General features: G+C 54.7%; 2 protein-coding genes across 8 annotated transcripts; one reads left to right on the top strand and one right to left on the bottom strand.

The window, feature by feature from the left end:
• The first annotated feature begins 855 nt into the window (after positions 1-855).
• On the top strand, positions 856-15,904 carry DEF8 (differentially expressed in FDCP 8 homolog). Of its 7 annotated transcripts, none has more exons than XM_074349124.1 (14): positions 879-1,004; positions 3,811-3,887; positions 4,429-4,560; positions 4,891-5,024; positions 5,751-5,848; positions 7,259-7,408; positions 8,564-8,705; positions 9,905-10,069; positions 10,689-10,816; positions 11,002-11,115; positions 11,756-11,836; positions 12,523-12,663; positions 12,755-12,864; positions 13,946-15,904. In XM_074349124.1, exons 4-14 carry the CDS (start codon positions 4,901-4,903, stop codon positions 14,046-14,048), a joined length of 1,356 nt encoding a protein of 451 aa, XP_074205225.1. In that variant the 5' UTR covers positions 879-1,004; positions 3,811-3,887; positions 4,429-4,560; positions 4,891-4,900; the 3' UTR covers positions 14,049-15,904. The 7 variants fall into 7 exon arrangements, with proteins under 7 accessions (XP_074205224.1, XP_074205225.1, XP_074205222.1 ...); XM_074349122.1 differs by lacking the exon at positions 4,429-4,560 and adding an exon at positions 1,675-1,779 and having other exon boundaries at positions 979-1,004; XM_074349121.1 differs by lacking the exon at positions 4,429-4,560.
• On the bottom strand, positions 15,899-21,312 carry LOC105080888 (tigger transposable element-derived protein 1). Its single transcript, XM_074349120.1, has one exon. The coding sequence runs from the start codon at positions 20,745-20,747 to the stop codon at positions 19,116-19,118; it is 1,632 nt and encodes a 543-aa protein (XP_074205221.1). The 5' UTR covers positions 20,748-21,312; the 3' UTR covers positions 15,899-19,115.
• Positions 21,313-21,400: the final 88 nt, after the last annotated feature.

The raw sequence follows: 21,400 nt of genomic DNA, 5'->3' as shown, positions 1-21,400 counted from the left end.
AGTTACGAAGTCTGGTGATCCTAGACTGGGGCACCCAGCAGCTGCGCAACTGGGCCTGTCCTGGGAGCCAGGCATCCCAGGTGCCTCTCCATACTGAACTCTTCATCCAGCAGGTTACATGTCAGGACAAACTTGTGAGGCAGATGTTTACAGATGAAGAAACCGAGGCTTGGAGACAGACCCCGCCGCAAGGGGCAGGGCCACAGTCTGAATGGAGGAAATGGGAACTGAGTCACCAAGGTTCCCACCTCCCCTGGGGACAATGACAGCCTGAGAAGGGGGACAAGGAGTGTCGAATGTAGACGACCTTCACCTCTGCCCCTAAATATGTGACAGGTCACTTCCCCTCTCTAGGGCACATTCCCCAGCTGCAAAGAACACGTCCCACTTGTATTTCGGGAGTCAGAATTCCAGATAGATTCATTTGAAAGAAGACTGCTGATCTGCAAGTTCTTTGAAAGCTACTTGCTCAGATAATAATAAATGAGGGAGGACACAGACTGAATGCAGATGAAGCCCAGCCTGCAGAGGTCACCAGGGGCGGGTGTCACTGCCAGCACAGGTGTGAGGTGGGGTAGGGTCCTGGGGAGCAGAGGGTGAGCCAGGGCTGCATGGGTTTGGGGGAAGGGTGGGGTCAGGCAGAGCTGAAGTTATTCAGGTCCCTGTGGCCTGGGTGTGGCGACATCCACCCCAGATCAAGACTTGGGGGCTGACCAGCATTCCATTTCCCAGGGAGCTGCAGGATTAAAGTAGATGTGGACGTTTGAGTGGAAACCCTCTACTGAAGCCCCCACCTGGGCTTCCCTGGTCCAAGTGACCACGTGACCCAGATGCTCCAGGCAGGAGCCCGGGGCGGGACGCACAGACTCCAGCCGGCGTGTCGTGAGCCTCCCGGCCGCAGGTGGCAGCAGCGGGTGGCAGCGGAGACTCCGCAGCGAGGGCGGCAGGGCGGATACAACGTAGCGAGGTGGGCAATGGATACAATGTAGCGAGGGCAGCGACAGGTGAGCCGCGGACGGTGGAGCGCGGGTGACTGGGGGAGCGGCGGGGGTCTGGGTGGAGGGAACGGGGACGCTCGGCCCTGGAGCTCACTCGACCCGCCGCGCCTGGAGCTCGGGGAGCCTCCTCTCCTGACGCGGACACCACACCGGGGAGCAGGGGTGAGGGATCCATTCAAGGCTCCGGCCCCGGCGCAAAGCAGGATTCAGACCCACTGGGTCCTTACCCGGGCGCAGAGCTGCACCGCACTCCGTTCGGACAGGGTTTAGTGGGGAACTGGCCCCCTTCAGATGACACTGTCACCGTTTCCGGCAGTCAACTGTCTGTGGGATCCATGAGGCCTGAGGGGACACCCATGGCCGTCCCATCCTGAGCTGGTGCTGGGCTGCTTGGCCTGTCTCCTCATCTATGAAATGGGCGGACATGGTGCAAGGGACCTGCCCCCATGTGGAGCCAGTTAGCAAGGGTCCCCAGAGTGTATGATGTAGTTGTTGTGGGTGAAGCCGGGGGAGGTCGGTTTTGGGGCGGCTCCTCCCTGAGGCGGGGGTGGACACGCTGCTAGGTTTCAGTGGCAAACAACCCCCCTTTAAGGGACAGTATACACTGCCTTGCTCCCTGCGGGTCTCAGCAGGCCTCCCTCCAGGTATGAGCTGACAGGATGTACCTTCTCCCCAGCGCTCTCCAGGGAGAAGTCTAGGGGCCTCTGGTGGCAGCTGGGGTGATGGCAGGACCTCTTGGTGGCCACAGAACATGGGAGAACATGGAGGCAGAACACGGGAGGTTGGTTCGAGCACAGCTGAGCTTCAATCCAATGTCCCTTCATGCGCTGGAAGCTTTATTCTGGGGCTGCCTTTCATTGCTAAGTGCAGTCCTTGTCCCTGTGCTAGGAGGTCTCCAGAGGAGTCAGACAGTGGAAGAGTGGGTTTCCTCCATTCCCCTCACTTTGCACCTTCCTGCCTGCTCCTCTCTGAGGCCAAGCCTGAACTCTGGGTGCAGGGCCCTCTGTGGGCTGAGCCTGGTGGGGTGGTGAAGGTTGCTGGTGTTTTCCTCAAAGTCAGCTGCTGCAGACTGCATCTGCTGGTCCCAGGTGTTAGGACATCATCTGCCTGCCCTCAGCAGCCCTAAAGGAAATTCTCCAACTTGGCAGGAGAGAAACTGAGGCTGGGAGAGGTCAAGTGACCCCATTCGTTCACTCATCCATGGCCTCTATGCCAGGCCTGGGACGGGCACTGCCCACCAGGAAGTTAATGAGAGGTGCTGCTACCAAGGGAGCTTGTGGGCCAGAGGAGAGCTGCTGGGAAGAGCAGAGGTGTTCTGCCTTCAAGCACCTCTGGCCGTGTTGTAAACCGCTGGAATGTTTCATGGGAGAAACCCCTGGCGGTGGCTCCTGCACCCTCCAGTCTCGTGGGGTTGGGCTGATCGTCACGTGATGCCAGAGACAGTTTGCTCTGCAGCAACTGTGGGTCACAGGCTTCACCGCCACATACAAGTGCTTGGTCCCTCCACCCGCTCCAGGAGGTAGACATCCCCCTTTTCCTATAGGCAAGGAAATGGAGTCATGTAGCTCGTCACTGGGAGAGGCAGACTTAAATCAGGGCTGTCTGATTCTTAGTAGTAACAATGATAAGGGTAAGTTGCAGCTGATACTTCTGTCCAGGGTACTCAGAACTTTGTGTTAACCTTGTGCAGCAGGAACTATTATCATCCCTATTTGAAACATGAGAACTCAAATGCAAAAAAAGCTTTAGGCATTTGCCCAAGGTCACACAGCTAGGAGCTGATGGAGCTGGGAGTTGAATAGGGCCAATTTGTCTTATTACCACAAGGCTTTTGGGGTGATTGTTTAGATGGCAAGAGACAGAAATCCTCCTCCCAATAACAGTAGTTTAAACAGAAGTTTATTTCTGTCTCACTTAAATTAAGCCTAGAGTGAGCAGCTCAGGGCTTCTGTCACAGCCCAAAGTGGCTGCTCCAGCTCCACCCATTACATCTGCATCCCACACAGCAAAAGGCAGGAAGAGCTGAACAGGGGCAGTCCCTCCTTTTAAGAACAATTACCAGGAGTCTCGAGATCTTTCTGTTCACATGCTATTGGTCAGAACATAGTCATATGACCACATCTAGCTACAGGGAGGCTGGGAAATCAAATGATGAGTAGAGAATCACAGTTCCCCACTGTCAGAGAAAAGCCAGACCTGGTCAGTCATTAAAGCAGTGGAAACAGATTTTATTGCAATAGGAGAAATGAGACTGGTATAGAACTGAGCTCAACTCCAAATACAGCATCGGCAAATGGGGATTTATTTACAGCCAAGCAGCACGTGGGGTCAGTGGATGGACAATTACTAAGAGGAATCATAAAGGGCCAGAGGAGGGATTCTGGCTAAACTGGCCTAACAGGATCTTTGCTGAAGGCTGGCCGGGGGTGATCAGACATCACCTGGGAGATGCTGGGGTGGGGGCGGTGAGGAACACGGTCAGATATGAGGGTGATCAGATGTCACAGCGGGGGCTTAGCAGAGTTCTTGCTAAAACTGGGTTTTATAGGAAGTGCACCGATGGGCCAGGAGAAGGCTTGGGACCTGACTACAGCCTGGTTGAGCGAAAAGTCTTTGTCACCACTTGGGAAGAAGGGGTTAGTGAATATGGGGACAGCTGGGTCTCTCCTGTACTCCAGGTGATTCCTGGGACATGGTGGCCCCTGACACCTGGGGGGTGTTGGGCACTCTCTGTGAGCTGCCGAGAGGCATCACGTGATAAGAGAGGGGACTGGAGCCCATGGCACCTGTGTCCTCTTTTGTTTTGACCCAGGAGCATTCAGTCAATGGGTACTAGGTTCTACCAGACTGGAACTTCCAACCCACATCCCCACCACAGGAACCAGAGAGGTAGGATGGGGCCCACAGGTGATATGGGAGTGCCTGCCCAGGTGCAGGGTGGCACTTGAGGGGGTGGGTGTGGGGTGACATTGAGCAGGGCCTTCCCCTCTGTTTCAGTTCTCCTTCTTTGGGGAGGGGCAGATAGGCGTCAGTGGGATTGCCTTTTATAATTACAAAGTATTTCAGACCGTAACCAGGTGTAGGGGAAGTAACTAACACCTGTGCACTCAGTACAAAGGTTTTAAAAACATATGTCCAACCTCCTACGAGAGACGCTAAGGAATGTGGCTCACCTAGTGACGTAGGGGGACCTGGGTGGCAGACTCCACCAAAGCCCCTTCCTTCCCAGAGCCATCAGCCCTGTGTGTCTGCCGTTTGCTGAGCTCTGGGCAGGGAAAGCAGGGCTGGGTTGTGGACCAGGTACTTCCTGCCTGTTTCCTGAGCTCATAAGCTGTGAGGCCATGCACTGGCTCAGGCCACGTGAGGTGTCAGTGGAAGCCCAGGCCAATGAAGTGCTGGCCTGGCCACACTGTGACAAAATATCTTTCAGGGGCCTACTCCATGGGGCACGAGGACGTGGCCCTGCCCAAGGTCACACTGCTGGTGGCAGGGCAGGCCTGGGCTCTGGTGTCAGCACTGACCCTTCTGCTGGGAGGGCATGGCTGGACTGGGTCTGAGTGAGGCAAGTGGGATCAGAGGGTCCTGTGCTGGGGGCAAGGGTCCTGGGTTCCAGACTTCCTGGCTGGGCACCTTGGATAGGTCAAGTCCCTCTCCTAGCCCTGCTGGCCCCATCAGCGGGTCGGACTTCATTGCTCTTACTGAGGGGAGGCCACCCGTGGGAACCTGGGTGAGGGGCTGACGATGGAGGCTGTGGAGTGGAGGTGTTCCACCCAGACCCTCTTGAGGGAGTGAGAGGGGCCGGGCATCCCCTCTGAAACCCCAGGAACTCAGAAAGAGGACAGGGATGGGGAGTGGGCAGCAGGGTGCCCATCTCTGCCCACCCGCCCCACAGGTGGGGTGCTATGGAATATGACGAGAAGCTGGCCCGGTTCCGGCAGGCCCACCTCAACCCCTTCAACAAACAGCTTGGGCCAAGGCAGCATGAGCAGGGGGCTGGTGAGGAGGCCCCAGACATCACTTCTGAAGGTGGGTGCTGGGGGAGGCCTGTGTGGGCAGTCAGCTGCTCACACCGGCCCCTGTCCTCTCTGAGTGACTCCTCACGTGGAGTGAGCTGTCTGCTTCCCTTTCCTCCACAGCACAGATCACTATCACCCATTCCGCCCTTGTTAGAATGAACACTCCTGAGGGCAGGGATCTGTGACTGTCTTTTCGCTGCTCTGTCCCAGGGCCCAGCACACAGCAGGTGCTCATTCCAGGAACACTGAGGGCATGAGTTCAGCGCTGAGATCTGGTGGGTGAGAGGTCAGCAGAGGGGGCGCCCTGTACAGAGGCTCAACTCCCCCAGCTCCCCTGGAGGTCAGGGGGACATGAGCCCCAAGACTGCAGATAGAGCCAGCTGGCTGCTGGGGCCCCCGGGTGTGTGTGCAGGGGCAGCCTGGGGTCCACACAGAGGTTCAGGAATTATTCATGTAGCCCTCCAGTGACCTTTCTTGGAACCATACACACACACACAGGAGACGTGTGCCTTAGAAACGGGGGTATTTCTGTAATACTGTTTTGAAGGCTCTGTCTTGTCTGCACAAGGAGATGTGTTCCTTTGCAGATGCCAACAGGACTGATGCCTGGCTGGGCCCTGCTCCCCTCAGCCCCGCTGTGGGCTCCCTGCCTCCCTGGGGGCTGCCTGGCCTCCTCCTGGGGAAAGCAGGCTGACTTTCCTCTCTGTGCCGCCCTCCCCACCTGCACCCGCTCCAGAGGCCCTGCCTGAGCTGCCCCCTGGGGAGCCGGAGTTCTACTGCCCCGAGCGCACGATGGATCTCGGTCTGTCTGAGGACCACTTTGCCCGCCCTGTGGTAAGATTCGGGGCCTGCGGCAGGGAGAGTGGTGAGGGGAGCCCCCAAAGTGCGAGGAGCCAGACATTTCTGTGCCACCCCACCCTTGGGCAGTGGGACCACATCCTCCTCAGCCGGAGCTCCTGGGCCTTGATTCCGAGGCGCACATGACACTTGGCTTCCACCCTCAAATCTGTTTGAGAGCCAGGGGTGACAGGCTACACCAGGGGTTTGCACGCCTGGGCGGCTATTCTCCCAGAGGGCTGTTCCCCTCACCTAAGCTCCCGGCTTCCTAAGAAGCAAATGTGAGGTGGGGAGGGTAGAGCTCAGTGGTAGAGCACATGCTTGGCATGCATGAGGTCTTGGGTTCAATCCCCAGTGCCTCTTAAAAAAAAAAAAAAAAAAAAAAGCAAAAGTGAGGGCTGATTCTATCTGGGGTCCTAGGGAACCCTGTGGACATGCTGCAGGGGGAGGGGGAGGGACAGAGGGGGAAAGCCCCCTGCCCCCCTCCCATCACCCACCCAGCTAGGCAGGGCTCCCCCTTGTCTGCTTTATATATTTGGTTCCATGGAAATGTTGCTGCTGCTGCTTCTTTTTTTTTTTTTTTTTTTTTTAAATAAAAACTATCTCCAACTTTTATTTGAGAGAAACATTATAGTCATATTTACATATGGCTTAGAAAACACTCACCCAGAGCCCCCAGTTCTAAGTCGCTGTTCATTTTATGTGCGGCCTTCACGCCTCACGTTTGCTGGTACAGATACCTATCTCACTTCTGTGTTTTTCATCTTTATTGTAACCTTTCTGAGCCCCTCCTGTGGGCCACGCACTGATCTCCAAGAGGGGTGTCACCTCCTCTTTGCCTGGTCTCTTGGAGCCTCTGTGTGTTGGAAGAGGATGACTCCTGAGAGCAGCGACGTCCCTTTTCTGGGATGTCAGCCCCAGGCCCCAGCTCTGAGACCTGGACTGTCTCCCTTCCCCTGAGTCTAGGGGCTTTTCTGGGGCTGGGGGTGGGTGGGTGCCTGAGGTGTCTCTGAGCTTGGGGATTCAACCAGAGGACACTTCCTATCCTTCCTGACAGACGAGTGTCATTTCCCCTACTTTCAACCAAGAGGAAGCTCTGTCAAAGTAAACAAAATAGCATTGCCAGAAAAGCGGCTGGATTTCTAAAAGAAGGAAGTGTGTTTTGAAAACTTCCTGACTTAGGTCTCCAGAAGCCTGTGGGTGGACAGGCCCCGGGAGGGGACAGATAGTGTGGATGGTTTCTGCCTGTGAGCAAGTCCTTGGGCCCCTCTGGGTCACGTGGGTGAGCGAGGGGCAGGGAGGTCTGCCTGGGTCCAGTCATCTATGATGTTGGGCCTGGCCAGTAAGGACAGCATGCTGGGGGGCATCTCACTGTCATTGTCCCCTCTTTGCCAACCCCCCGAGCAGGGCCTGTTCCTGGCCTCTGACATCCAGCAGCTGCGGCAGGCCATCCAGGAGTGCAAGCAGGTGATTCTGGAGCTGCCTGAGCACTCGGAGAAGCAGAAGGATGCTGTGGTGAGGCTCATCCACCTGCGGCTGAAGCTCCAGGAGCTGAAGGTGGGTGCTGGCCCCCCGTACACCGGCAGCCTGAGCTGGGCTGGAAGGTGCACACCTGGAGGCCCAGGGCCGCCTCTGGGCTGCGGGGGTGAGGCAGAGCCTACCTAGGAAGGCTGGTGGGGGGAGACGGCCCTCACCGCGAGTATAGGCCGATCCTCTACGAGTCTGACCCTGGCCAGTCCTGGGTCGTGTGTCTGCCCAAGGGCGCAAGTAGGTGCATTAGTCCCCCTGACCCACATGACCTAGAGTGGGGGCGGTTTCCTAAAGGGTTCCTGAGACGGCAACTGAAGGGGTGGTGGAACTTGGAGGCCAAGAGCCACAGGTGTCCATCATGTCGGCCTTGAGTCTGTGCTGTGTTTGGCTTGGCCGCCACCGTATCCCTGCACTGGTTCATCAGTCCCTGGGAATTTAGAAAGTGGAATATTCATTAGAATATAGATAAGGCTAATGGAAAAGAACCTAAAAGAAGAATGTGTGTGTGTGTGTGTGTGTGTGTGTGTGTATACACACACACACACACATATATACATATATATATGTATACGTACAATTGAATCGCTTTGCTATACACCAGAAACTAACACAACATTGAAAATCAACAATACTTCAATAAGAAAAATGAAAAAAGAGTATAGATAAGGCTATGGCACAGGGTAAGACACCCCAAAATACAGTGGCTTGAAGAAATTGGACGTATAGTTTCACTCATGTAGAGATGTTGCAGGTGGCCCAGGGCCTAATGGCAGCTAATGGTGTTGGAGACCCCAGGTCCTCTTTTTCTGTTGCTCTGTCAGTCCCTGGAGGGAGTCCAGGATGGCCCACCACCACATTTGGGTTTGCACTTAGCCAGCAAAAGCAATGTGGGAAGGGCAGCCAGGGCCCTGTCATTCCTGCTCATGTGCCATTGGCCCTAACACAGTCCAGGGCAGCACCTAGGTTCAGGCAATGTTGGGGAAGGTCGTCTGTAGTCTGGGTGGTCCCGGCCTGACTGATAACTGGGGTGTTCTGTTGTAAAGGGAAGGGACTGTGGCACTGGGGCAAATTCACAACCTCTGCTACAAAGGGTGCCTGCAGAAGTAAGTCAAGGGGCTCATGAGACGGGAAGAGAGCTGCCACCTGGCTCACCTGTGACCTGCCCCTTGGCCCCTTGCCCAGGACCCCAGTGAAGATGAGCCCAGTATCCGAGTCCTTCTCGAGCACCGCTTCTGCAAGGAGAAGAGCAAGAGTGTCAAGCAGACCTGTGACAAGTGCAACGCCATCATCTGGGGGCTCATTCAGACCTGGTACACCTGCACAGGTGGGCCGAGGCCAGACCTGCTCCTGGGCAGGTGGTCCGGGTCCCCAGGGGAGGGTGGATTCTCTATGGCACTCTCAGTGTCTACAGAGCCCTGTGGGACGAAAGACACAGACACCTGCCTTCACTGGGCTCACATCCACACTGCGCTTTCCAGCATGGCAGCCCCTAGCCACATGTGGCTATTCGAATTTAAATTAAATAAAGTAAGTAGCCAGTCCCTCCATTGTACAACCCATATTCCAAGTACTCAGTAACTACATGAGGCTGGTGGCTACCATGTTGGACAGTTCAGAGAGGACATTTCCAACACTGCAGAAAATTCCATTGGAGGGGCTGTTCTGGAGGAGAAATCAAGTAAATGAAACGGTGTTTTAGACCATATAGTGAAGAAAAATAAGGAAAGGGAAGAGCACGTGATGGGGAGCAGGATGCGTGCTACTTTAGGTGAAATGAACAGGCATCATGCGACATTAGGCAAAAAGTTGGAGCCTGGGGGCAAACCAGGACTATATCTGGGAAGGAACCTTCCTGCAGGAGAGCTGTCTGTACCAAGGCCCTGTGGTCAGTGTCTGTCATGTGTCTTCAGGGAGGAGCAGAAAGCAGTGTGGCTAGCGGGGTGTGGTATGGATGGGCTGGTAAGTGCACTGGGCGCCCTGGCTGGGTGCAGGAGGTTCTGCTCAGCTAAGCATGGCCTGAAGGATGGGAGATGAGGGACTCTGGTTAGGGTGAGGCACTGGGGATGCGAAGGGGCCAAGTGCGGCACTAGCTGAAGGACTGGGAGTGGGTGTGAGAGAAGGGTTGGGATGAGCTCACTATTTCTGGTCTCAGCAGGTGGAAAGATGGAGTTGCTGGGTTCTGAGACAGGAAGACTCGGGTGGGTTTGGTAAGGAAGAGTCAGGTTCCATTTAGATATCTGGGGTTTGATGCCCTTTGGGCCTCCAGGTGGGAATGGCACGCGGGCCCCTAGACTTTTGAGCCTGGAGTTGAGGGGCAAGGTCTGCAGGTACCTTCAGCGCGAAGCTTGGGGTGGGGACTGAGGATCTTTGAAGTTTCAGGACCTGCAGTGCTGCCTGAAGCAGCACTTGGATCCGCCCGGGAGTTGGAGTAGAACCCCTCTGGGGAGCCCGCAGTCAGCCTGGGCTGCAGCAGGGACTCCTCTTTCTAAGAGGCGTGCTGTTGGGCCCCACCCCCTCCCCCAGGGTGTTACTACCGCTGTCACAGCAAGTGCTTGAACCTCATCTCCAAGCCCTGCGTGCGCTCCAAAGTCAGCCACCAAGCCGAGTACGAGCTGAGCATCTGCCCCGAGGCAGGGCTGGACAGCCAGGACTACCGCTGCGCCGAGTGCCGGGCCCCCATCTCTCTGCGTGAGTGCCGTGAGAGGGGCGGGCGCAGGGCACAGAGCCCTGCCAACAGCGGACGAAGAAACTGGATGAGCGTGATGCCTGAGGGTGGCATGACCGGTGTCCCCGCTCCCTTCCTTGGGAAGAGACGAGGGGCTGCTACTGGCACCTTTCCACTTCCCACTGAAGTGGAATGAGGTGCCCAGCGGGGTCAACTAGGAGTCCCAGCAGGGCTGGGCTGCACTCAGCCTCCCATGTGTGGCCCCACCGTCCCAGAAATGGGAAAATCTCACAGCAGTCACTTCCATGCTGTGTATCAGGCCTTCTTCCTAGAAACAGACTAATGTCAGCTCCTGGGATGCCCACAGCTGTCCCAGGCAGGAGTCCTATTATTGTTCTATTTTACTGATGAGAAAACAAGAAAGCAAGGTGCCCTGACCTGCTGAGATCTGGCAGCTTAGCAGAGGATGAGTTGGGTCCGGAGGGTCGAACCCTTGGCGCATCTGGCTCTTTCCCCGCGTGCCCTGGGCGCAGCCGGGGGAAGGGACCTCGCACCACGTGATGCGGCACCCTGAGTGGCTGGGTGGTGTGGCAGGAACCCTGAAGGTATTCTTGACTTTGTAACCACCTGCCCCCTCCGCAGGGGGCGTGCCCAGCGAGGCGCGTCAGTGCGACTACACAGGTCAGTACTACTGCAGCCACTGCCACTGGAATGACCTGGCCGTCATCCCAGCTCGTGTGGTGCACAACTGGGACTTCGAGCCGCGCAAGGTGAGGCTGGGAGCGCAGGGGCGCGGCCCTGGGGGTCCAGCTCCTGCACAGGCTGACGGCTGGGTGAGAGGGGAGGGGGCGTGGCCCCAAGGGGGTAGAGCCGGCACGCAGGCCTGCGTGGGGTGGGCGGCGTGGCTCTCCCTGGGCGGGGCTGGGCGCTGGAGGTGCCACGCGTCCGCCCACAGGTGTCCCGCGGCAGCATGCGCTACCTGGCGCTGATGGTGTCGAGGCCGGTGCTCCGGCTCCGGGAGATCAACCCTCTGCTGTTTAACTACGTGGAGGAGCTGGTGGAGATCCGGGTGAGGCCGGGGAGGGGGCGGGTTTGGGGGAACCGAGCTCTCCCCGGGTGTTGCGGGAGCTGAGATGCCACCTGCTTAGGCTTAGCAGGGCCCTGCCGGTCCTTTGGGCTAAAGTTGCTAAAGCAACGTCCAGTCACAAGATGATGCAAGGCTCAGAGGCAATTTTAAATTTTCCAGTAGTCACACTAAAAAAGTGAAAAGCAGGTGAAGCTAACTTGAATACATTCTATCCACCCTGCGGATGCGCAGCACCATTGATATACTGTGTGTTCCTCTTCTTTGTTGTCCTCGTCTTTGAATTCCAGTGTTGTACTGTCCACTTTACAGCCATCTCCAGTCTGTGCTCAGGAGCCTGTTTGCCAGCCAGCAGGAGGGTGGGGTGGGGCCGTGGGCAGGTGAGAGAGCCTTAGATGGGGTGATGAGAAGGACTGGATTTAAAGGGGAGGAGACTGAGGCACAGCACACTATGGCTTGAACTTGAGCTTGGCTGAAGCTGTCAGATCTAGGACTGTCCTGGGGATGTAAAGGCACCTCCTGTCCCCTGCTGACACAGAGTGTAAGGTGAGATAAAGTCCTGCAGGGCCAGCCCCCCGGCCACACAGACGGGCCCCAGCACGGCCCCTGCCCCTCTCATCCACAGAAGCTGCGCCAGGACATCTTGCTCATGAAGCCGTATTTCATCACCTGCAGGGAGGCCATGGCAGCGCGTCTGCTCCTGCAGGTCAGACTGCTGGCCGTGGTGGGGGGTCCACAGAGGAGGGCAGGTGGGAGACAGAGACCAGGCCATGGCTTGACTTGTGTGTGTTATGCCTGGAGCACAGGGTCCCCACTGTCCCAGGGAACACCTGCGGTAAGCAAACAGGCCTTCCACCCACAGAACTGTCCTCTGGTTACATCGGAGTGAGAGACTCTGAGAGGAGCAGGTATCATGCTGCAGCCTTGGTGTGAGTCTCCATGGAGTGGCCTGCTGGGCCAGCCTGACCATTAAACACACTTTTCAAAGCTCACCTATTTATTTGTTCAACAAGTATTCACTGAGTGCCTGCTGTGGGCAGACACCGTCTAGATTCTGCAGGGCAGTGAACAGAACAGGCAGGAAGGCTCCTTGTCCTTGGGGCTGGGAAGACAAGAAAAATAAGCAGCAGTGTGTTGGGGGTGGTGAGGTGTGTGGACGAGATACAGCAGGGAAGGGGGCTCAGGGCTGGGAGCAGGTGCCCAGCAGAGGTGGGGTGTGCCCGGGGTTTTGGGCACAGCAGAGCAGCTGGCATGGCTGGAGGGCCCTGTGGGGCCCAGGCCCGGCAGCACTGAGGCCAGTTGCTCCTGTGAGCAGCCCAGGGCACACACTGGGCGAGGCGGGGTGTGGGCAGTGGGAGGGCCTTCGCCTAGTCACAGCTGCTGGGCCCGCAGCTCCAGGACCGGCAGCACTTTGTGGAGAACGACGAGATGTACTCCGTGCAGGACCTGCTGGACGCACACACGGGCCGCCTGGGCTGCTCGCTGGCAGAGACCCACACGCTCTTCGCCAAGCACATCAAGCTGGACTGCGAGGTAGGCCCCCCACTGCAGACGAAGGTGGGAGGGCAGCGTGCCCAGCCTCAGGGGCCACGGGAGCGGGCGCTGACCTCCCCCTTGTCCCCAGCGGTGCCAGGCCAAAGGCTTTGTGTGTGAGCTCTGCAGAGAGGGCGATGTGCTGTTCCCCTTCGACAGCCACACGTCTGTGTGCACCGACTGCTCCGCCGTCTTCCACAGGTTGGTATGGCACGACCCCATCTGCAGGCCAGGTGCCGGCCCTCCCTCTGATAGGCACAGGAAAGGGAGAGAGGGAGACATTGGGGTTCCATCTTTGCCACCTGGTTTTCAAATCCTTTTGCCTGAATCCTGAGATACGGAGTTAGACCCTGATCCCTGAGACTGCACTGAAAGTTCTGCTGGGAATGAGCCCCTGTGGGTGAGGGAGGGGTGTGCAGCCCAGACCCCACGTGTGCATGCGTCCAGCTCACTCCCCTTCTCCACCAGGACTGAGGTCAAGTGGGCGCCAGAGCTTCCTAAACTCTCTAGTTCTTGTGATTTTTTTCCAAACATCCCTCGGCTAAAAGAAATACCTAACATTTTCGTTTATTAAGTACTTAGGTTAATACAACTTTAGCATTTATGTTCTAAAGACTTGAGTGGATGTTTGGAAAAATAGCACACACAAATTGGAAGAAAGATATCTGAGTTCTCTAAGCACAGTTACCAACATATGTGCACCTGCTGGCCCCGCACGACCTGTCACACTGGACTCAGACAAGCCCCCACCACCCCACCATCTGTCCACACTGGGTTTTGCCTGGTACTTGCTGCTCAGCATGGAAACTGTTGACTTCATAGGTCTGCAGAGCTGGGACTCAGTTACAGTAAGGACTGTAGCAAAAACTGATGTTGAAACTGGACTCCCTCGAGCTAGCAGTTTGCCTGGTGTCTGACATGAGTTAAATATTGCTCCTCCCCTTTCAAAAAATGTAAACTGGCCAGGGGGGCCGTGGGCACCTGCACAGTGGTCATAACAGGTCGGGAAGCCAAGCTGGGAAGAGCTCTGAGCAGAACCTTGCTTATCTGATGGTCACGAGGTGGCGTGTGGACCCCTACGCAGAGGCACCAGGGGAGGTGCCTGGCAGGCACAGCTGGGTGCAGGCCTCTGCTTTCAACCGTTGGGAGAAACCCCTTCAGTTTCCCCGTCTGTAGAGGGGCTACTGGGGCCTGGCTTAGGAAGCTTGTGGAAGGCGCGGGTAGAATTTCACGTTTGGAGAGCCCTGCCCTTCCCAGGCTGACCCTGCCTCCCTGCCCCCAGGGACTGCTACTATGACAACTCCACCACATGCCCGAGGTGTGCCCGCCTCACCTTGCGGAAGCAGTCGCTCTTCCAGGAGCCCGGTCCGGACGCGGATGCCTAGAGCAACAAAACCCCTCCTGGGCCTGTCTGGTGCCCATCCTGCTGGTCACTGGCCAAAGTCGAGGTGTCTCTTGTGCTCTGGAGGCCCCTAGGGTACTGCCCCTGGACCTCTCCCCACTGCTGGGCCAGCACCACAAGGACCATCGTCCTCCTGGCACTTCCTGGGACTTGGGGTGGCCTTGCCTGGCCGTTTTCTGTTTGGGGTGACCTTGCCTGGCTGTGAGAGAAGGGATAGGCCCCCCACCCCCCACAGGTTTTTAAGGGGAGGGGAGTGGGAGACAACTTCTTCTCATCCCCCCTTTGGCCAAGAGACCCCCACATCCTTGGGGCCAAAGCTGCCGGGCCTTGGAAATCCTGGAGGGCTCTGGGGGAGTGGCTGGCAACCAATGGTGCCTTGGCCTGAGTTCTACCTGCGGGGGTTGGTTTGGATTCTGCCTGGAGGCTCCCTCCCCCTGGTCCCTTGTCTCTTTGGGGACCTCTGGTTGTCTTTGGCTGGGGCTGTTCACAACCGTCTCCCAAAGGCCCTGCCCGGCCTCCCGAGGTTCTCTCTCAGGGTCCTCCTCTGGCAGGGCTGGTCCAGCAGTTATCGGCTCTTCCTATACAACACGGAAGGAAGGGGCCGTTGAGCTGTTACCCCTGGGTGGACCGGCCACTGCCCCCACCTTGTCCCAGCCCAGTTGACACTGGTGCTCCAAGCTGGGTGGCTGGGGGTCCTACCCAAAGCAGCTGCCCTGCTTCCAGGTGTGGGGCAGGGACTGGGCCCCCGGGGTCGGGGTGGAGGGTAAGGTTTGGCAAAAGGGTTGGTTGTAGCAGGTCCAGGAGGCGTTTCTTGGGATCAGGTTTGCCTGAGGAACTCCACCCTGCTGCCATGGTGCCTGTAGGGGCTCCAGAGGACTCAGAGACCCCCAAACAGGGGCCTTTTGTTTGGGGTCCTGAGATCAGGCAAGAAGCCTTGTACACGGGGCATAGGGTGTGCAAGGCCCTGCCTCCAGCTGACAGAGGGACCCCGAGACGGAGGACTGTCCCACAGCTACCTAGTGGGGGAGCTGCGTTTGGTAGGGATGCTTTTTGCTTTGGACACCCTGCCGTCCAGGGAAGGCTCAGAGGAAGAGGACGTTTCAGGACACGGCTCCCCAGTCTCTCCTGCCCTTCTCCTTGCTCTGGATGGTGCCTGGCTGTCAGCGCCCATGGCTGACACACACAGGTGGGGGCCACTTGGCTTTTAACTGGGAAGCCCAAGAGGAGAGGCTTGGCCAGCAAAAAGACCAGCTTAGCTCACTGGCTGATACGAGAGGGTGGGCAAATACAGCACCATCCCCCTCGCCCTTGCCCCTCTGCACCACCGGGAAAACCCTACACTGTGGCTTTAGGCAGTCCCCTTGCTGTCTGTCCCGATCTGCCTCAGCACAGCCTCGCTGTGTCACAGTGAGAAGCAAACCTGCTCCCCCTTCCTCTCGGGTTGAAGAGGGAGTGAAGGGCAAGATGCCCTTTCCCTGCACCCCTAGATCTGCACATTTCTCACTGCTGTCGTAGGGATAGTGGTTATTCCTGAATTTACTGTATAATCAACACCGTATTGTTCCAGCTGCAATCACTGTGTCCACAAGAAATGTTAGGATGCTGGCATTTGTGGGATGAAGCTGGCCCTTATTTTGTTTTAACCACCCCCACATTACCTCCTCCCCCAATACCTCTTTTCCACCTAACCCTTCTGGATGACAAATTCTTTAAACAGACTCATGTGTGGGTCTTTCTGAGTCCACACCATGGTAGCAAGAACCCACCAAGGGGAGAGCAGGAGGCTCACCCAGCTGTACCAGCGTTGGAGCTGCTGTCTCATTAAATCTGTGTTCTCCAGACTGTGGTGTGTGTGGTGAATTGGGGACAAGGCAGGGTTTGCTGACATACAAAGCAATTGAAGGCTTAATGAAAGCCCACAGCCTTCCCCATCCAGAGGGGTCAAATATCCTCTGGTTTGGGAAGCCCCATATATGTGGGTATCAGATCTGGGCCTGCGGGCGCTGACTACTCCCAACCTCCAATTCCTCTGTACAATGCACTAAAACACATCCTTTGAGGGGTTGTTTGGGTTCCAGGAAGCACTGAGCACAGCCTGAACACAGAGAATGCTCAGTAAATAGAAGCTGTCTTCTTTCCAGAATCCTCCTGGCGGAAAGACTGTCTTGTTAACCCAAAGTAAGCGACGAGAGGGTAGCTGGTCATGCAAATCACAGGTTCAGCTCCCGGAAGCCTCTTTTGTCTTTGAAAGTTAGGCCACTGAAAGGGCCCTCACTGCAACTCAGACCCCCTCCCACTGCCCTGGGGACTTCAGGAGAGCCACGTACCCCTCCCAAATTACATTCAAACCTCTGAGTGAATACATTTTCCCATGGGGATGGGGGTCTATAGTTTTGACCAGGCTCTCAAAGAAAATGTCAGGAATGTGCTTTAAGAAGGTGTCTGTAGACATCACCTGTATCCAGGCTAAGAAAGCCAGAGAGCCCAGGGGGCACAGGCACAAGGGTGGGAGGAAAGGTGTCTGCTGTCGGTGGGCCGGTGCTGGCACACGTGAGCACACGCCTCCAACTACAAATCTCTAGAGCTACGTTTTGATAGCAGGTGGACGATGCAGTCTCCACCCACCCCTGCAGGTTATGCAACAGCAGTTTCTTACAACCTTTTAATTTTAACAAATGTAGCTTTGCCGGAGTGTTGCAAACACATTCCCACGTACCCGTCTCCTGGATTCTCTAAATGTTTGCATTTCGCCCCATTCCACATACTTCCTTTATGGAGCTGTCTGGCGCTCTCTGTGTGTCCCTCCCAGACAAGGACATTACCTTACACGGCTTCACTGCGGCCATAATGTCGGGTTAGCATCAATCCGGTACCAAAAACCTACATCAGACCTTGTTCAGTTTGCCATTCACTGCATTGTCTTCAGCCTTTAACCCGCGAAGGTAGGTGACCCTCACACAAGCACAGGCTGGTTATTTTGAAGACTGTCCTTCAGTGTGGGTTTTCCTGATGGGATTCAAGCTTTGCACTTTCGGCAGCACCTTTACAGAAGTGATGCTCTTCAGCGTGCCGTCTGTCCCCTTCCTGGAGATGCTGTGACCTGCCTGTCTCCTGTGCCCTTCTGACATGTTCCGGTCTTTTGTTAGGCACTTGCTTAGTCTAGCGCAGCAAGGTGTTCCAGGCTTACTCTATATAATTTCCTCAGTCCCAGCCCTGAGACCAGTCATTTCTCCAAGGAGCCCTAGTACCTTCTGGAGTTCACCCTGACACTCAGAATTTCAAAAGAAGGTTCATTCTTTCCCTTTTTCATATTTGTAATTCCCTTGCTTATGCTGAGAAACCTGGCTCCATTATCCATAATGTACTTGTTTGCTCAGTCTGGAGCAGAGTGCCTTCAGCATTGCTGACCTGTGCCAGTGGACAACCACTGACTAGCGTTTACTATGTGTTTACAGTTCTTTTTTGTCTTTACCTGAGGGCACACAGTCAAAATGCACTGGGGGTGTTTCTCCCCTTCATTGTGGGTGTGTAACTCATGTGAAATATGTTCTGTTCGTATATTCCATTGTATTTCCCTGTCCTTGTTTACTTCTGTTTGTGCAATACAGTGACGTGTTTCCCAAAGTCAGAACTTTTTATAAGTTTTCTTATAAAAAAAACTTCACGATACTCAGTCAGGTGTCACCCCTACCCTGCAACCCATCTCTTTCGTCTTTGATTTCTCCTTCCCATGTTTCTTTTTGTACAAATGACTACGATACCTGTATATTTTCTTACTTCCCCTTCTTCCACAGAACATTTTATGTGTGGCCATTTTTCAATTAACAGATTTGGAAACTGCTCCACATCAGCTGAGTTCTTTCTTATTCTGTCATTACCGCAGTCATCATCATTTATGTCTGCATTATATTCCACTGTGTGGAGTTGCCGTTTCACGTTTGACTACTGCATGAGACTAGTAGGCTGTTTCCTAGCTTTTGCAGTCACAAACGAGGCTGCAACAAATAATCTGTGCTTTATGTATTTTCTTTTGTTGGAGGTGTATCATCAGGGAAAGTCCTAGAATCGGGATTGCTAAATCCTAAGAAATCCATTTTTTATTAGTGTTTGATGCACGTCCATAAGGGATGTACCAATTTGCTTTCCCACCAGTAATGAATGAGGGTGCCTGATACCCCACCAGCAGTATGTGTATTCATACTCTTTGATTACTTGATTAATGAGAAGTGGTATCTGTGTAGCTTTAATTTGCATTTCTCTGACTGACTGAGGTCAAACTTAGGTTTCAAGATCTAACTTATTTATGAATTACATCTTCAGTCCACTTTTCTATTGGATTTTTGGTATCTATTTTCCTTTCAGTCTTTAAGAATTCTTCATGTATCAGCGATATTAGCCCACTGCCTGTGAGATATTTTCTTCCTGGTGTCAGTTGCCTTGTTTGTAGTATCTTATTCTCATGGAAATGTTTTGTTCTGTTATATTTTCATACGGTCAAATTGATTCATCTTTTAAAATTTCATCTGGACTTTGAGTCATAGAAAGTCTTCCTCCACACCCGTGTCAAACAGGACAGGCATTTGTGCGCGTGTTCTGCAGTGCTTGTTGGGTGTCAGTTTTTACATTCAGATCCCTCATCTGTTTCTTTATTCTTGTGTGTGCTGTGAGATATGAATTAACTGTTTCCAAATTTTAACCAGTTATCCTGCACTATTAAAAAAAAAAAAGCCTATCTGTATCTATCTCTGGACTTTCTGTTTTATTCTACAGATCGGAATACTACACAGACTTAATCACAGATGCTTCATGGTGTGTTTTAATGTTCAACAGGGCTAGTCTCCTCATAGTTTGCTTTAAATAACTTTTCCTCGGTATTCTTTCATGCAACCTTTTTCAAGCACATATTTAAGTAAAATTTTTATGACAAAAGTTGATGCTCTCAAGTGTCAAAATGAAAATACCACAAACAGGGTTTCCAGGGATGTTACAGATCTGGGAGCGGAGGCGTGGCTGGGCCTCACCCACCGAGGTCACAGGCCCTGAAGACAGACTAGGACAGCTGCTGCTTTGAGCGCCGCTCTTTCTCACTGTGCAGCTCCCTGTAGCAGGTGATTGCATCACTGACTGCTCTTGAAACTTGCAGCGTCCACTCATCACCGGGGCTTCCACTGGTGAGGACCTGCAGGCCCGCCTCGAAATGTGACAAGGCGGCCGACAGCTCTGTGGTGGTCAGCTGACGCAGGACAGGGGCAGCATCTTCACTGTCCTCCTCTCTTGCCGGCTGCTGTTCCAGCTGCATCAGCTCCTCATTCGAGAGATCTTCCTCATGGGAGCACAGCAGCTGGTCCACAGCAGCTCCCAGCACCTCTCCAAGAGCCACATTCTGGGCAAGGGTCACAATGTTTTGTCGAAGCCGTGCAATGTTGTCTGTTTGGGAAACACTCTGGAACTGAACACACTCTGGCCAAATCTTCTTCCACACGCTGTTCATTGTTGCTGGTCTGAGCTCCTCCCAAGCTACTGCAATGTTGTCCACAGCATCCATGATGCTGTAGTTTCTCCAAAACTCCCTGATTATAGCTGTATCCTCCCCATCTGTGGCTTCTAGGATGTGCTCAAAAGTCCTTCTCAGGTAATGTGCTTTGAAGGCAGAGGCTACACCTTGACCCATGGGCTGGATCAGGTCAGCTGTACTGTCATGAAGATATTCCACTCTCACGTTATCAGACAGATCGCTCAAATTTACTGGGTGGCACGGTGCACTGTCTAAGATGAGCAGTGCTTTGTTAGTGAGATTATTTTGGGCACAGTATTTTTCAACTGCAGGGCAAAAAAAGTACGTAAACCATTCATGAAAGATGCTCCTGGTTGCCCAGGCCTTTTTGTTTGAGCGCCAAATTACTGGCAGATTGGGCTTGGAGTACCCCTTCAGAGCCTTGGGGTTTTCTGAGTGGTACACCAGTAAGGGCTTCAACTTGAAGTCCCCAGCTGCGTTGCCACCGAGCAGCAGCATCAGGCGTTCTCTGCATGACTTAAAGCCTGGCTCAGCTTTCTCTTCTACTGAAAGGAACGTTCCTTCAGGCATTCTTTTCCAATACAGACCTGTCTCATCTACATTAAAAACTTGCTGGGGGGTGTACTCACCTTCTCGGATAATGCTTTTCAGTATTTCTGGATAGATATCCTTGTTGCCAGTGGCTGTGCTGTTCGTCTTGAAGTGAGGCAAACAATGGCGCTCCTTGAATCTCACAAACCACCCTTTACTTGCACTAAACTTCTCTGTCTGAGAGCTTTCACCCTGTTCACGCTGCAAGTCATCAAACAAACTCTTAGCCTTCTCCTGAATAACTGCGACACTCACGGGCACGTTTCGCTGGCTCTGGTCTTCAAGCCACACACGCAACAGGCGCTCCATGGTCTCCATGACTGCACTTCGGTGGCGAGTCAACCGAGAGGCTCTCAAGGGAGTAGCTATTTGTGAACTCACTTTGATTTTCTCTTTATTATCTCGGATCGTTGCCACTGTGGAGACAGCGAGGCCTAAGGTCTTTGCAATTTGGCTGAGCTTTTCACCCACTTCAAATCGTCTTAACACTTCTAATTTCATGTCGAGGGTAATTGCCTTCCGTTCCCTTTTGGCACTCGGGATGACCATTGCATTTAGGGGCCTTTTCCTAGGCATCTCTGCCTCCAAAATGTACTGAAATGACAGCAGTCCCCGGTGCAAGAAAGCCTGTGGTTCCTCTATGCCCCCTTGCAGAACTAGGGAAAGCGAAAATGGGGCTTCGAGAAGGCGCAGGCTGACGTCCTCGGACACGGGAAAGGGTCACCACAGGCCTGCCTAGCCACGCTGCCCAGAAACAGGGCAGTTCATTCTGCCCTGGGCAGTGTGGGCCTCCAGTGTCAATCAGTGTCCAAATTCCTGGAAAGCAGGCACATCTAAACTGGCGTGTGCCTCCGTGATGCAGAACACAGAAATCCGTGCAGAAGAATAGCGCCGCCGGGCACACGGCGTACAGGCTCCCAGGTCCCGGAGGGAGCTCAGGAAAGCAGCCCAGCGCGCCGCCGCCGCCGGCCTTCGCTTTGTGAGCCGCTTCCCAGGGAGGACCCCAGAAATGGGTGTTCTTGGAGATGCCCGACTTAAAATAAGTCTCGGGCCTCTGGCCATCTTAGCGCCTCGCTCGAGTCGGCCACTGGGGTTCCGGCGCCCAGCTGTCTGGGTAGGGCAAGCAGCGCTCACGTTCGTATCCTAAAGAGTCGGGCAATAGAGTAGACACCTAACGAGAGGCCCCGGGAGCGCGCCCTGTCCTTACTGCGCACGCGTGAGGCTTCGCC

This window comes from Camelus bactrianus, chromosome 21, assembly GCF_048773025.1.
Source record: "Camelus bactrianus isolate YW-2024 breed Bactrian camel chromosome 21, ASM4877302v1, whole genome shotgun sequence".
Lineage (NCBI taxonomy): Eukaryota > Metazoa > Chordata > Mammalia > Artiodactyla > Camelidae > Camelus > Camelus bactrianus.
This window is presented reverse-complemented; position numbering and strand designations above follow the sequence as displayed.

What these genes read in the sequence shown, in the direction of transcription:
- DEF8 (XM_074349123.1), top strand. Translation starts at nt 4,901, where the DNA reads ATGGAATATGACGAGAAGCTGGCCCGGTTCCGGCAGGCCCACCTCAAC. An exon ending in GGGACTTCGAGCCGCGCAAG is followed by an intron (nt 10,817 to 11,001) that starts GTGAGGCTGGGA and finishes GTCCGCCCACAG; the next exon opens with GTGTCCCGCGGCAGCATGCG. An exon ending in TGCTCCGCCGTCTTCCACAG is followed by an intron (nt 12,865 to 13,945) that starts GTTGGTATGGCA and finishes CCCTGCCCCCAG; the next exon opens with GGACTGCTACTATGACAACT.
- LOC105080888 (XM_074349120.1), bottom strand. Translation starts at nt 20,747, where the DNA reads ATGCCTAGGAAAAGGCCCCTAAATGCAATGGTCATCCCGAGTGCCAAA.